The sequence below is a fragment of the Petaurus breviceps genome, unplaced genomic scaffold (assembly GCF_028583685.1).
Source record: "Petaurus breviceps papuanus isolate PSGF00001 unplaced genomic scaffold, PetGlider_PUasm1.0 490, whole genome shotgun sequence".
In the NCBI taxonomy this organism is placed as follows: domain Eukaryota; kingdom Metazoa; phylum Chordata; class Mammalia; order Diprotodontia; family Petauridae; genus Petaurus; species Petaurus breviceps.
Genome location: NW_027186352.1, coordinates 10,015,571 through 10,031,957, shown reverse-complemented (window position 1 = coordinate 10,031,957; position 16,387 = coordinate 10,015,571). Strand labels below are relative to the sequence as shown.

The 16,387-nt window shown below is 46.4% G+C and overlaps 1 protein-coding gene across 1 annotated transcript in view; it reads right to left on the bottom strand.

Moving 5' to 3' along the window:
• The window catches only part of ADAM12 (ADAM metallopeptidase domain 12), a 382,969-nt gene that overhangs the window by 165,469 nt on the left and 201,113 nt on the right, over positions 1-16,387 (bottom strand). Inside the window, exon 4 of the mRNA XM_069101636.1 lies at positions 8,430-8,508. Coding sequence (XP_068957737.1) covers positions 8,430-8,508 — 79 coding nt within the window. The remainder of the gene's footprint in view (positions 1-8,429; positions 8,509-16,387) is intronic.

Genomic DNA, 16,387 nt, shown 5'->3' with positions numbered 1-16,387 from the left:
AGAGAAATAGAGACAGAGACACTCACACAGAGACAGCGACACACAGAGATACAAACAGAAACAGAGACAGAAAGACATAGATACATACATACAGAGAGAGAGAGACAGACAGACAGTCAGAGAGAGAGACAGAGACACAGAGACACAGAGAGGGACACAGAGAGAAATAGAGACAGAGACACACAGGGACACAAACAGAAACAGACAGAAAGACATAGATACACAGAGAGAGACAGAGACAGAAAGAGAGACAGAGAGAGAGAGACAGAGACAGAGAGAGAGGCAGAGAGGGACAGAGAGAAGAAAGACAGAGCGGAGACAGACAGAGGGAATTAATAACTGAAAGGTTATCTGTTATTGGAAGGACAGGAGAAGCTGAGATTAAGGACACACTTAGAAGCGTTGGCCTAGGAAGAAGAGGTGTCTGTTTAACAGACTAGAGCAAAGGGATCGTCAAACTTCTTTTTTTCCCTCAGTGGTGCGGTGTACAGAGCGCTGGACCTGGAGTCAGGAAGACTCATCTTCTGGCCTCAGCCACTTACTAGCTGTATGACCCTGAACAAGTCACTTCACCCTGTTTGCCTCAGTTTCCTCATCTGTAAAATGGGTTGGAGAAGGAAAGGGCAAACCTCTCCATCATCTCTGCCAAGAAAACCCCAAATGGGGTCGCGGAGAATCAGACACAATAGTAACAATTAAACAGCAACAACAAAATATGTGGGACAAACTTTGTGAACTGATGAGAAGTGAAGGAAGGAAAGCCAGGAAATCAGTATAGAATGTGACTCCAGCAATGAACAGGGAAAGAACCAGAGAAAACGAACACAGTGTCCGAGCTTGCAGAGGCAGGGCCGGGCTGGGGGGCTGCGTGCACACAGCTGGCAGCTCCGGCCGGTCCGGCTTGGTTTCCTTACCCGCCTGCTCCTCCTGCCTCTGTTACTGGTCTGGTTACTGGCCTTTCTGTACATGATGCAGATGGAAGGGCAGCACATTTGTTTTCCTAAATGAGGGTGCTTTACTGAACGACTTCCAAGGCCCCTTTCAGGTCTGAGTCATCGATGGCCTGTGCCATTCCCACTGCACTGTGTCTGCCTTTGCTCTGTATGCCTCCGTGCCTGGGACACTCCCTCCCTCCTCACCTCGGAATCCCACTTCCTCCGACTCAGCTCCCATGTCCCTCTCTGTAGGAGACCTTTCTGGGTCCCCCTTCTGTGCCAAGCAGAGATCGCCTCTTATCAGCTTTGGATGTGCTTAATACTTGAGAATCTACTGTCTTCCCCCATGAGAACAGAAGCCCCTCGAGGGCAGAGACTTTGGCTTTTGTCTGTGGGTCCCAACAGTCAGAATGGTGCCTGGCTGTTTGTCACTTAACTAGTTGATCTTCTGACCCCAGCAGCCACCTAGGCCAGCCTATCCATGGTAGTATCCAACTGTACTGTACCTGACACATAGTCCTTCAGTCGCTACCGGAAAATTTCCAAGGGGTGGGAGCTCACTGCCTCTCAGAACAGCCTGCTCCTCTTTTGAATATTTTTTAAATATCTGTTTATAAAACTTTGATTTCCAGATCCTTTCCCTCCTTCGCTCTTCACCCCACCCCCACTGGGAAGACAAGCAATCAATATAGGATGTACATGTGTAGTTACACAAAACATTTCCATAGTGTATATATTGTGAAAGACTCACTGTATTTCCCTCCATCCTCTCCCGCCCCCCACTTATTCTGTTTTCTACTTTGACCCTGTCCCTTTTCAAAAGTGTGTGTTTCTAACTACCCTCCCCCCGATCTGCCCTCCCTTCTGTCATCCCCCCTCTTATCCCCTGCCCCCCTACTCTCCTGTAGGGTAAGACACCCCAAAGTATGTTATTCTGAATCTCCTTAAGCCAAATTCAATGAGAGCAAGCTTGACCCATTCCCTTTCCCCTTCCTGCTCTTCCCCTCCACTGTAACAGCTTTCTCTTGCCTCTTTGATATGAGAGAATTTACCCTATTCTATCTTTCCCTTTCTCCTTCTCTCATTCTATTCCTCTCTCCCCTCTTAATTTTATTTTTTAGATATCATCCCTTCATATTCAACTCATCCTGTGCCCTCTTGAATATTTTAAAGAAGGATTTAAAAATTTTTAATTACATTAAACCTGAATTTTCCTTCCAGTCTTAACACCTATCTCCACCCACTGGGGCCAAGCTGAAATCCTCTAGTCCCTTCTCTAAAGGCCAGCCCTTTGCATACTCGCACCCATCTATCAGTGACCTCATGAGTCCCTCCCATATGCTTCTCTTTTCCAGCCTAAACATCCCGGTTCCTTCCACGGCTGCTTATATGACACAGTCATCCTTTGGACCCTCTCCAGCTCATTAATGCACCCTCCGAACTTTGGCACCCAGTCTGTGCCCAGTATTCTGGGATAGAGGGCCCTGGGCCCCAAAGCAGAGGATTTATATTCATATTGAGCTTGTAGTCCACTTAAGCCCTCTGATCTTGTTTAGACGGTTTAGATCCTTTTCAGGTTGTCTAGCCATTCTTCCTTCATCATATAAGAGAATAATTGTAAAGCACTTGGCGTGGTGCCCGGGACACAGTAGGTCTATATAAATACCCATTCCCTTTCCTTCCTCCATCCTCCTTCCCATCTGGAATCAGTCAGGTTGATGGCCTCAATCAGAGTACAGAGCCTGGATTTCATCTCACTAGATGGAAGCTCTCTGAGGGCAGAGCCTGTTTTATTTCATCCTCATATTCTTAGCACAGACTGTTGGTGCATAATAATTGCTTGTTGATGGATTCATACCAATTCTCTAGCCTGTCAAGCCCATTTAGATCCACACTGTCACCTAGTGAGTTAGCTGCCCCTCTCAGTTTTGTATTATCTGTAAACTTGAGAAGCCTATGTCTAAGGTGCTGAACCAGACTGAGCCCAGAGTGACTTTGAACTCAGGATGACTACTCTCTGAGCATAGTCAATGAACCAGTTCTGAACTCATCTAACCCACTCAACATTAGTCTACAGCTCTATCTTTGCCCAAAGAATAGTGTATTTTATTAAATGCTTTTCTAAAATCTTGAAAACCACACCTATAGTCACACACTCTTGACCTGCTTATTTGGTAACTCCCTCTGCTCTCAAGGACCTTGGGAATATAATACCCATGGGGAGGGGGACCAATGATCTGTCTGTCTTCTCAGGATCCCCTCTCCCAGTGAAAGATGTGCTATCAACTTTCCAGCCCTCTCCTGTCCACCTGCAGGCTGAGGGAACAGTTCAGTTCACATTTACCATCCGAGGATGAAAACATTATTGCCTGAAAATGGTTGTTTTTTATGGCTGTCCTTTGTTTAATTTATGAAAATCCATTCTGTGCTGATTTTAGAGGACATGGGGTTAACCAGTCATTTCTGACTGTCCCCAGGACGGATTCCACACCACAGCACCCCCTCCCCCCAAACACATCTGTCGGCTTCATTGTAGAGGGCCACAGGAGGGAATAGAAGAATCCCTTCTGTGCCTTCTGCATGCAGAAAGCCAGCTGTTTATAGCCAGTGGTTTTTATTTACTGAGCCCTATCTTTTGTTTCTTATCTTTACAGAAATTTGGCTGCCAGCTCCCAATGACACTCCAAGGAATGGGGACATCTGGGGAGAGCAGCAAGGACTTGGAGCTGACAGCTTTTCCAACCTTTGGCCAAAACATACTTGGCGGCGATGAGGGTCTTATTTAGCCTGTCCCTTGACTTTTTTTTCTTTTCATTTTAAATGATGTTTCTTTGACCCATCTTCCCTTTAAATGAAGGAAAAAAGAGAAGAGAAAATTGGCCAAGGGAATGAAATCAGCAAGCAGAGACCAGAGGGAGGAGAGAGACAAACAAGAGAAGGAAATAAGAATTGAAAACAATCCCGAGACAAGGCGTCTGCTCCAAATTCAAGTTACCTCATCCCTAGAGGCCCCCAGCAGCTACTCCTTGGGCTGATGGGCACACATGGGCGTGGACAGCAGCAGGGGTCCTTCCAAAGCCCTGGAGAGGGCTGGATGATCGATTACTGAGAATGTGATAGTGGGGATTCCTTTTGGGGGTATGGATTAGATTAGATAGTCACTGAGGGCCTAGAATTAAATGATTCGGAGGGGCATTCTATTATACCATGCTTTGATTTGGGGATACTTCTCCCTCATACCTTTATCATCTTTCCCTCTCCCCATAAATGAATGAGAAAGAGACTAAATGGTACTTATCTGGCTTGGTTGGTCCAGTGGTCACCCTCTTTGCTTTCCTCCATTCCTTAGACCCCCTATCATGCCCACCCTCATATGTCTTCTGCCTCCCTCTTCGTTGACTTCATTCCCACACATTAAAATGCTTATAGCTTGTCCCTGGGTTAGAAAACCAGCCTTCCCTTTACTCCACTCCCCTGACAGTTACATCCAAGCTCTGCCCTTCTTTGCTCACTGCTCTCTCACATCTCAATCTCCAGCAAGCTGGGGGTAGAAATGAGAAAGACCAAGGAAGGGGATGCTTGGCACCCTCTTGGCATCAATATGGTATCTTAGGGCGAGAAGTTGCGTGAGACCAAGTGTCATCTCAGGTGCATTTTCTTCTCCCTTTCATAACTGTTTCCCTGTCCCTGGATTATTTTTCTCTCTTTAGACTGATGCTACTTCCTACCTACCCGTCCATTTGGAAGCCTTGTGACCGTGCCTGGCTGTATTTTCCACCCTGTTCATCCTTTCTTGAGGAAGGTTCTCTTCCTGGCTCCTCTCCCTTGCCCCAAATATTAGAATGGACCAGTCCTTTCCTCTTCACTATTGAGTTTACTCCCTTTGGGTTCCAAAGAACCATTTGTTTATCAGACTCAGTGTCCCCACCTGAATCCCTCATTCTCCTTGGTCTTTCAATGGCTTTCAGTACCATTGACCACACCCTTCTTCCAGATGCCCTCCTCACTGTTGGCTTCTGAAACATGGTCTTGTCTAAGTTCTTGGCCAACTTCTCAGACTCCTCGCTCAAAATCTCCTTTGTTGAGTCTTCATGGCCCTTGGCCTCAGGGTTGGGGGGGGTCCCAAGGCACTAGACCAGCAACTATCCTCAGCCCTCTCGTCCCCTCCTTGTCTGTCCTTCCCTTCTTTCATAAGGCTCGATTCTTTCATACACTTCCAGAGTTTCAATCCTTGTCTCTAAGCAGATAATTCCTAGATTTCTTCTTTGGATTTCAGGTACATATTCCCAGCTCCCTTCTAAGTTTCCCCACCACTATTTCTCTACAGTTTTCATTATTTACCAATTACTTACTTATCAGATAATCTCAAAGCAAGATAACATGCATAAAGCACTTTGCAAAATGTCAAGGGCCATAAGAAGGCACTTTGAATAATGCTATTATTGTCGCCTCTCCCCTGGACTACACAATACCTCCTAGCGGGTCTCCTTGCCTCTAGACTCATCCCTTTCCAAGCCAGCCTGTAGGTAGGAGCCAAAATAATTTTCCTAAGACACAAACCTAAGGATGTCAATCCCCTGCCCAGACCCAGACCCACTCAGTGACTCCCTTTTGCCAAGAGCACAAGGTAAAAAGCTCCTGAAGCTGGCATTTAAGGCCCTCCCAGGGCACCTTTCTAACCCTTTCACATCACTCCTCATACATGCCTTTCCTCCTGGCCATTCCCAGATCTTTCTGTCTTTCTGCCCTTTTCTGCTTCATGTACTTTGCTCACACCTTTGATCGCACCTGCCACCAAACTTCCCCATATTTCTTCCTAAATGGCACAGTTGAGCTACCAGGTCCTCTGCTCCCTAATCTCCTCTTTCCCTGAATCTCTCAAAATAACAGAGTTTCAGTCTGAAAGGGGCCTTGGAGGACTTTTAATTCATCCTACTTATGAACAAGAATGCTCCACAGATGTGGAACATGCCTGACAAGTGGGTGCTTGAAGACATCCAGCAAGGGAAAGCCCACAACTTCTCAAGGCAGGCCATTCTACTGGGTAGTTGGGTCTTCACTGACCCTACATCTAACTCCTTGTGCCTGCTGGATTATGGGATCATAGTCAGATGACCAGTGACTGAGTCACAGCGCTGAGGCAGTGCCCACTTGTGCCCTATGGAAACAGGCAGAGCCAAAGTGTCCATCTTCCATGAGGCGGTCCTTCAACACTCAAAGGCAAGAATCATGCCCCCTCCCCAGCCTTCTCTTCTTCAGTTCCCAACATTCCCCCATCATATCACACAGTCCTGAGGTCTGTTCCTCTCATCTTCATCACTCTCTCTGGACACTTCCCAGCCCATCAATGGCCTCCTTAAAGATGGTTCCCAGACCGAAGTATGATGCTTCGGCTGTGGTCCTACCAGGCCATGTGGTGGTATCACCTCCCCAGCCTGGGCTCTCTGCCCTTTTCCATGCAGCCTAAAAGGCCCTGTTAACTTTTTTGGCTGCCTTATCTATCATACCACTGATTTCTCCAATTCTTCCTTAGACAGCTTGCTATCCAGCAATGCCTCCCCCATCTTGGACTTGTGAAATTGAATTTATTCCCATTAAATTTCACCTTCTTAGATTCAATTCAATGCTTTGGCCCCTTTCAAGACCCCTATGGCTCCTGACTATGTTGCCCACTAGGTTAACCATGTGTGATCTGCAAATTTGATAAATGTGCTATAACTACCTTTATCTAAGGCAGGGAGTAAAATGTGAAATAGCCCAAGGCCAAGCACAGATCCCTGGGGACCTCAACTAGAAACCGCCTTCCAAGTGGGCATTGAGCCATTTCCTACTGGCCAGCGTCCATTCTTTGTGCTCAGCCATTCGGAGGGTTCCAAGTGCACCCGGCTGTGGTCACATTTCTCCATCTTGTCTCATCCTTCCCCTGGGTTTTGAGCTGGGATTGGAAGGAGAAGCTGGTTGCAGATAGTCAGATAGCACAGAGGAAGCGAGTGGGAGGGGAGTGGAATGGAACCTTGACAAAGGATAGGGATGGTAATGAGGGACTTGTGTTCAACAGACGGTGAGCAGACAAGCTTGGCCGGAGTGAGGGGCTGCCTGTGATACCTTGTTAGAGGCCTAAGTGCTTGAATCCCTGAACAAAGGATCCTGGGACCATGTCCAGCACAGTGGGCACATTTCTCATTTATTTTGGCAGATAAGGAAAAAGGCTCTCTCCGACGGAGGAAGCGCACAATTGCTGATCTAATCACGCCTCGGATGTGCATTGCCCCTTTCTTACAAGAGCTCACCGTGCTTTCTCAACTCTTCTTTTCTTTTCTCAATTTTATAGATGAAACTTCAGAGGAGTAACTGACAAATATGGTGACATTGCCAGTAGCTTCTCCTCTGGGAACAAAGCCCCCTTTGAATGGAAAAAACCTAAAAACCCCCAAACCTCACTAGGAAAGGTCTGTGGTTGGGGCTGAGGGCTGGGCTGGGACTCAGAGCATGGAAGGGCTCCATCTTGGGGTGGAATTCTTAGATGTGTTGGACAATGGGGAAAACCCAAGATGTCAATGAAGTCTTCAGGTGTGTTAGACAGCCGAGGAAAGGTTGCCATACCCAAAGGCGATCTTCCCTTGGCATCTGGTCTTTGTCCTGTTGTCCCATCAAGGAGATCCTTGGTCTACATAGTTTTGCTTCTGCTATAGACATTTTTCTTTGGATGACTAGATCAGTTTTTCTTAATGTAGGATCTGTGAACGTGATTTTTTTCCTTGAATATTTTTATAACTATATTTCAATATAATTGGGATTTTGGTAATACTATGTACTTTTAGTTTATGCATTTAAAAGCATTATTCCTAGAAGGGGTGCAGGAGCCTTGCCAGGTTGCCAAAGGGGTCCAGGACACAAAAAAGGTGAAAGATTTGGAACGTATTCCCAATAACAGCTAGCAGTTATATAGGGCTTTAAGGTTCGCAAAGTACTTAATGTGTCTTACCAAATTTGATTCTCATAAAATGCTCATGAGGCATTATCATCCCCACTTTATATGTGAGGAAACTGAGGCAGGCAGAGATGGAGTGACTTGTTCAGGATCACATAGTCAGTAAATATGCGAGGCAGGATTCAAACTCAGGGCTTCCGATACCAAACCCAGTCCTCTTTATTAGGCCTCCTTAGTCAAAGTGGAGATCTTGAAAAGGCTGCTGGGGTGGCCCTAGCCTCCATAGGTAGGGTTTCATAACCAGTCTGTCCAAGAAGGCAGCCTCCAAACCTTTGAATCTGGCTCCAAGACTGGTCAGACTCCCAGCGCACCTAAGCCTTTCTTGGCCCTTCCTGGTGCACACCTTTATCAGGTTATCTTTTCTGGGATGCCAACATCCCACCCTTGTCTGTGCCCAGCCAAAGGATCTGAGCATGGCAATGGGCTTAGTATGAGATGAGGGCACATGCCAAACCCACAGCCTCCCTCTAAAGAACAGACTCATTCAGACAGAAGAGACTCACCGTGTAATTTTGTTCAAGGGAGACATCGGTGCCATCGCCCTGGTAATGGGTTGTTGTGAAGTTGTCAGCCAGCAGGCCTCTGTTGGAAAGCAACAAAAAAAAAAAAGGTCAGTTGGACCATTACTTCTCAATGAGTGTGAGATCCTCAATTAAGAGCAAGATGGGATGGAGGGAGCCAGTTGGTCCAACCCCCTCATTTTAGTTCCAAGAGATGAAGCAACCCAGCAGCTGAGCTGATGGGCTGGGAAGCAGACCCCAATCCAGTGTCCTTCCCATGAACCCTCCCACCTCTCTTCTTCATTTATCCAGGAAAGAATCTTTTTTTTTTTTTGCCTTTTGGAGGGCAATTGGGGTTAAGTAACTTGCCCAAGGTTACACGGCTAGTTTTTTTGTGTGGGTGTTAAGTGTCCGAGGCCGGAGATGAACTTGGGTCCTCCTGACTCTGGGGCTGGCGCTTTACTCACTGTACCACCAACCCCCACTCCAGGAAAGAATCTTAGAGCTGAAGAGATCCCATTTGACAGAAGAGGACACTGAGGAGCAGAGAAGGGAAGTGACATGTCCAGGGTGATGTCAGAGCCCAGAGGTCGGAGCTCTGGGTGCTGAGCTCTTGGCCCACCAGGACATCAAAGCACATAAATAAACAATAACAGCGATGAAGCTGATGACAACAATAACTAGCATTTATGCAGCATTTTATGGTTTGGGAAAACAGCTTTACAAATATCATCTCATTTTGTCTTCACAGCGACCCTGGAAAGCAGATGTTCTTCTCATCTCCACCCGAGACATGAAGAAACACAGTGCTCTGCTCGCCCAAGACAGACACAGACAAGGTTCCCACACTGGGGGATGAGCCCTGCCCTGAAAAGTCATTGTCCTGAGTATGGGGCCTTCCCATCCATGCTGACCCACTGCTGATGAAAACCAAGAAACAAAAAACAAAACTAAACAAAACAAGCTAAAGACAAAACAAGTCTTTTTAACAGGAAAAAAACCAAGAAGCGTTGATGAAACACATATGATGGGTTGATGTAAGGTGAGAAAAACCAAACGTGGTTCAGATCTTCAAATACCAAAAGGAAAAGGGTTTATTCAGCCATGAATAGGCCTAACCATCAAATGCTATCATGAGAACCCAAAGGGACCATCAAAGTCCTCTGATTCATTTGATGCCCTCATTCGACAGATGAGGAAACTGAGGCCCAAGGAAGTTAAATGACTTTTCCAAGGTAACCTAGGTAGTGACCAAAACAAGTCAGGTGGCGATCAGAAATAAACCTAGCTTTGACATTCAGCCACATTTCTCAGTGGACAGGATGCAGGGCTGGAAGGGACCTTGGAGGTCATCTGATCCAATTTCGTCTCTTAAGGAGGAACTTGCCCAAAGTTGCATGAGGAGGAAAGAGCAGAGCCCCAGACTCAGATTCAGTGGCTCAAAGTCCCTCTGCCGTCCAAGCCTGGTTTGGAAATTCTGCCAGGCCTTGGGGATGGGGAGAGATTTGGCTTGTGTAGGACCCCTCCCCTACCCCACCATGCCCCTTGAAAGCACGGCTCATTTTCACTTGTTTTGTCCCTAGAACTTAACACTTAAAAGGAACAAAGCCCCTTTTTTTTGCTTTTTGGAGGGCTTTAAGGTTAAGTGACTTGCCCAAGGTCACACGGCTAGTTTTTGTGTTAAGTGTGTGAGGCTGGATTTGAACTCAGGTCCTCCTGACTCCAGGACCGGTGCTATATTCACTGCACCACCTAGCCACCCTGGAACAAATGTTTCTTAAGCATAAAAGTTAAGAGTGGAACCAGGCTGAAGAACTTCAGGAATCCAGCCGAAGGACTTGTATTAGATCCTACAGGGAAAAGGGGGCCCTGGCTGAGTGCCCATAACTCCCACTTGGACATCACTTTAAGGAGAAGCATGGCGGGACACAGTGGGGATGTTTCTCTGCTTGTTTAACAATTGAGGGAAAGGAGGCTCAGAAAGATGAGATGGCTTCTGAATCAGCAGCAGGACTTGAACCCAGGCTTTCTGCCTTCAGATCCCGTGAGCTTGCCTCTTTGTAGGTAATTCAAGTAAGAAAACTTTGACAGATTGCTTAGAGAGAGTTATTACTCCTGGCCGATGTTGAAGGAAAGCTAATGTACCGAGAATTTGAGACATCTGGCTTCATTTCTTAACTTGGGTTCAGAAAATCAACTTGTCAAGTACAAGGCTGAGGGCCTGACATTAGGCAGCAGTCAGTCTGAAAAGGATCTGGGGACTTCAGTGGACTGCAAGCCCAGTGCCAGTCAGCAAGACGATATGGTTGCCAAGAAGATGAATGCCATCTTAAGCTGCCTTAAGTGAGATGTAACAAAAGGCAGGTGCCCACGTGTTGGGTCTCTGGGAAAGAGAATTCTCCAGAATCCAAGATTCAGAGATGGGAGGGATGTTTAGAGGTTATTTAGTCCAAACACATCATTTTTGAGTTGAAGAGAACGAGGCCTGCAGAAGCTGATGTAGTTGCTGGGTCCCTTGGAAATCAGAGAAGCGCAGCATGCATGAGGAAGCTGAGGCCACAGAGGCACATGACCCTAGACTCTGAGGTGGAGGGAGCAGAGAGGCCATTGGGTCCAGTGTCCACTGATGGGGAAACCGAGGGCAAAAGGGACGGCGTTTTGTCCTGGGTCACTGGGTAGCAATGGGCAGAGCCCAGATTTGGACCCAATTTCCAGACTCCTAAGTCAGTGGTGCCTTGTGCCCTAGAGGGCCTGTGGAATCTGTCTGAAACTGTGATTTTGTGGAAAATATCAGGAAAATGCAGGGTGGGAGACAAGATTATACCATCACTGATAGCTTGCTGACAGACTAATTTCAGGGTTTGAAGGACAGGAAGATTAATACCAAAGGAACTGAAATGAGACTCCAGTCCTTTGAGGAATTGGAGTATGATGAGCTATTCTTGCTTTCCCAGAAGCCTGAGTGTGGGAGTCATGGAGAGGGCATGCCAGGTTGGGGGGGGGAGGGAGAGCGCCTGCATTCATCCTGGATCCACTTTTGGGCTCCCTCCGTGGCAAAATCCTGGAGGCCCCGAAATGTGGCAAGGCCCCCAAATGAAGCAGACTTAGCATATTGCATCAGGTCACCCCAGGACTCGAGCACTGTCAGGGCTCTGAGAACATCTTCTAAACTGAATGAGAAACAGCCACAAAAACCAGTTTTTCTCAGATACTCTAGAGATTTCTTCTAAAAACAAGCCTGGATGGCAAAGAGAGGGCAAGACTCAAGTACTTTTAAGGGCAGCCACCAACACACAGCATTAGAACGGACATATCAATCTTTCTGGAAGCCCCAGCTGGAGAGTTTTTTCTCATAAGGTCAGGAGGAGCGTCTGTCTGTTCATGTTTTCCTCAGTGCCCTCTTTGATGGACCATTTTGTCCCCAAATAGAAGCAATGTCAAACAACCCATCCTGGGGGGGGGCAGATGGGTGGGGGCAGAAGAATGATGTCATAAGCAGGTCATGGAGAGGAAGGAGGTGCCAATGGTGCCACTAACTAGTGTAACCTTAGTTCAATTATTTCTGGTCTCAGCTCATCTGTACGATGAAGGGGTGCATGGCTAGATCCCATAACATGGTAGTAGAAAGAACTCTGGGTCTGGATCAGGAAGACCAGGTTCTAATCCCGCCTCACACACCAGCTGTGCAAGCCTGGGTGAGTCACTCAGGCTCTTTCAGCCTTGGTTTCCCCATCCGTAAAATAAGGGGCTCCCAAGGTTCCTTCTAGCTCTTAGCTGATCTAATAAGACCCAGAGCATCATTGTGATTTTTTTGGCTTCCAGCGTCCCCTGCTCTACAATACTTGACATGTGGCCTTGCAACATGTTTTTTCTTCTCTTAGATTTTCCTTTTCCTTTGCATCCCACACTAACCAGCTGCATGATTCAGATAAAGGACCCACTACATACCGCTGTTCTCTCTTTTCCAGAGGGGATCACTATGTGACTTACATGAGACTGGAGCCAGAGCTCCCCTTAGGCTAAAGTCACCTTGAGGATGTCACATCACACCTGCGCCTTGTAGAAATGGAGAATCATGGGAATCATGTTCACTTGATAGGTGAGGGAGCTCATGTCTAGAGAAGTTAAACATCTGTCCAAGGCCAATTAGCAGCAGAACAAGGATTGAAATTAGGCTGTCTGACTCCAAACTGAGACCATTTCTACTAATACCTCACTGACTTGGACCAGCTTCTTGTACTACATGATGAGGTGGTTGGATATCTAAGGGACCTTCCAGCTCTAATTCTATGAACTTTCATCATGTTCATCATTTCTGATGGTACCAATGCACCCGAGAACAAGGTGTTCTGACCACATTCAATTCCTTCTACACCCTATTTCCTACCCAGCTTCCAAGTGTGTTGACTGTTGGGCTGCCCAGTCATGCTTCTCAGAAACACTGACAGACTTGAAAGTCTCCATCCAGTGAGGTGGAACCTGACACTGCCCTGAGCAGCCCCTTCCTCTTGGAGAAAGCCTCCGAGAGAGTTCAGAAGCATTTCTTGAACCTGCTTTTCTGCAATTTACTCCCATTGTTCTTGGATCTGTTCTCTAGGGTTTATAATTTTCCAGCTGTCTTACTTGTCTGTTCTTCTTTCTGGTTTTCCTTCCATTTAAAAATGCTTCAGTGAACTTTTCTTTCATTTTAAGTTCTTGTAAACCTATAGCTAGTCCCCTCTCCCATCTTCCCTTACCCATCAAAAACCAAAACCCAAACCAAAATATTTGTAAAAATCTGCAAAAATAGTGCCAAGATTACAAAGCCACCCAAGAATTAATTTTCTAGATAACTCAAAGACAAAAAGATTCAAAAAGAATGGAAGAGGTCACAGAAAGTATCCCACCAAAGGGGGCGCTTTTAAGGACCCTAAACAAATATCACAAATACTTCCTTTTTAACCCCATATCTTCCCAGTGATGCTGCTCTGCAGATAGGAATCATGTGCCAGCATCATCTCGGAAGAATCCCAATCACAGTGGCCCCAGTGGAGAAAACGAGAGCACAGTGAAAGTCTGCCAGCTACGGTAAGAGGTACTGACAAAAGGTGTGTCGAAGGCGACCTAGAAAAAGGAGGAAGCAGGAACATGAAGGGAGGGGTCCCAAGGCCAAGGCTGGCGCTCTTCCGGTGAACTCCACTTGCTCTCAAGAAATGGCTACGGGGAGCCCCCACTCGCCTGGTAGGTGACTCTGGGCTTTCTTTAGCAAATCCGATGATTTAGCTGCATTCCTTTAAAAGTGATGAAACCCATGGAACTGATTTATATTTCTTCCCAATCTCATAGAAGAAGTGATCACAGTCAGAATGTTGAGGGATAACCCAATTGGATGGGAACTGCTCAATTTGTGTGGACACAGAGCAGAAAGACACCAACTCATCATGGGGCACGGGGGCCTCGGGTGTAATTCGTCACCACGCCAGGAACTCCAAGTGCTGGTAGGTCACCAGACTTGACACTGACAAGTCGTTATGAAGTTTGGAATGGTTTAAATGTGCGGAGCAGAGGAAAACAAATGGGGACTGGATGGCACCAATTACTTGGACTGTATTTTAAAAAATCCATTAAGGGAATGTCACCTCCTTCAGTGTGTTCTTTCAAGACATTTAGGGGGTGAAGTAGATTAATCAGGCACGAGTGTCTGGCAAACGGTCTACAGGAGGCTCTGTGGGCCCTGGTAGCCATCTGGGTCTGTCTGGACCTCAGTTCTGATGTTTCGGAGTAGGTGGAGCTGGCATCCAAGCAACATACTGACCCTATTTTCTGCTGATCTGATTTTCTTACAATGTCTCATTCTGCAGATGACCACATCCCCTACTACAGATACATACATGTTTTTAAAAAGCTCTGAAGGCTAACAGCTTTGCTTTTTGGTGGATTTAGGAGATGATTCTAGGAATAATTATGAATATTGGCATAAAGGACAGATAAAGTATGTAGGACACAAAGGAGCCAAAGTTCACAATTAGAATCCCAATTTTAAGAGTTCAGAATCACCATGGTCCCAGTGGCTTCATCCAACAGACCTCACTGAGCACGGAGACTTATTTGTTAAGAAGAACTGAAGAATAAATGGGTAGGAGATCCCCTGGGAAACTATCTGGTCATAAATGGGAGGCCAGGGGTCATTGGAGAACATGTTTCCAGCTTTGGCAAAATCCAGACATTTATCTAATCTAGAACATTCAGCAATGTTCTTTTCTGCCTAGCAGGGGATGAGTGCATTGGTAGAGAAACAATCCCCATAGTTCATGGCCAAGACAGAGTGGGAGAGCCTCAGAGTCACAGGATTTCTGTTTATGGTGATGGGTGAAATTCCTGGAGCAAGGTCTGAGATGACAACCAAAAAGAGAAAACAGTCCCTGAAGCTGCCCTCCATCCACAACTGGGGTTTTATGTTTGTGCAAACATTGAATTTCCTTAGTTTGAGGATGGAGGAGGGCGACAGAAACGAGAAAGATCTTGCCCCTCAGATTTCTTCATTGTGGGGGTGGGGGAGCACTTCACTCAGGCTGGTGAAGAAGTGATTTGTTATGGCTTCTTAGGCATCCAGAAGGGGGTCAAACATTTTCAACATTTTTCCAAAATAAACAATTTAAAAAATTGCTTTGGATCTGTGATTTCCTTGGTTCAGGGAACTCTCACCGGAAACTGATCTAGGATTGAAAGTGATCCAAGTTATCTATAATTTGTAGTGTTCGAGAGATGTGTGGGGATCCTAAGGGGTAGAGGTCCTTGTCCAGGGTCTCCCAGCCAGTCTGTGTCAGAGGCAGAGCTTGGACCAGAGCCGTTCTAAAGCAGGCCCTCCCTCTTGCCCTGATGCCTTTGTGTGTGTGTGTGTGTGTGTGTGTGTTGATTGAAACAGTTATCTTAGCTCAGGAAGATAAGAACCCAGAATGGAGAACTTATACCGAGTTATAAGGCCGAGTTCTCCATTCTGGGTTCTTATCTTCCTGAGCTAAGGTAACTGTTTCAAATGATAAAAATGTGTTTTTTTTCCTTCCTGAAAAGGTAAAAAGGATCTTCTGTTAATCAATTCTCTCCTATTTCCATGTATTAAAATGAAAAAGAAAACAAAACAGAATCTCCATACCACCTGTAGTTGTAGTATTTAGACTGTTTCATAATCTACATCTTAAACCCCTCATAATTGTAGCTAATTTGCGTAGGGCACTCTGAGATTTGTAAAGAACATTAAAGACATTTTCTCACTTGATTCTCAAAAGGTGAGGTAGGTGCTCTCATTGTCCTTAATTTAAAGATGATGAGACTGAAGCTGAGAGAGAGGGAGTGGTCTGCCCAGGGCCCTCCAGCTGGTGATGACTGTCTGAGGTAGGACTTTAATCCAGATTGTCTTTCCCCAAATCCGCCACTCTCTCTCCTGTGACAGCTAGCGGCATCAGCAGTTACATAGACTCTACTGACACCTGCAAATGCAGCGGGATTTCCTCTTATAGGTGGGCTGGGTCACTCCTTTGGCCTGTTTGTCCCTCCATGTGAGCTCTCCCACCCATTCACACAGCCAAGTTCCTTCACCAGGTCCCTGCCCTTGGAAACGATTCTGTGAAAATATCTGCAGAGCAGGAAGGCTGACTTGCCAATCGTGATTTTCCACCCAAGCCCCCAGAAGGGGCGCAGAATGATGATGTGCCTGCCGTCATCCCGCTCATCATCTCCCATGTTCCTTGGACACTTGGTGTCCCTCCTCTTCTTTCATTAGCTGGAGTAAATCAGGAAGGCCATGGGACTTGGGGAGCCCTCTCTCAGCACCCCCTGGCCCAGCTACTCCTGCCACATTCTGCAGGCAGATGTCTTTGTGGGAGTCAGAATGTGCCTCCTTTAACTGATTCAATTTTAAGAACTTGGGAAGTTAGGAGAAGAAGAAGAAGAAGAAGAAGAAGAAGAAGAAGAAGAAGAAGAAG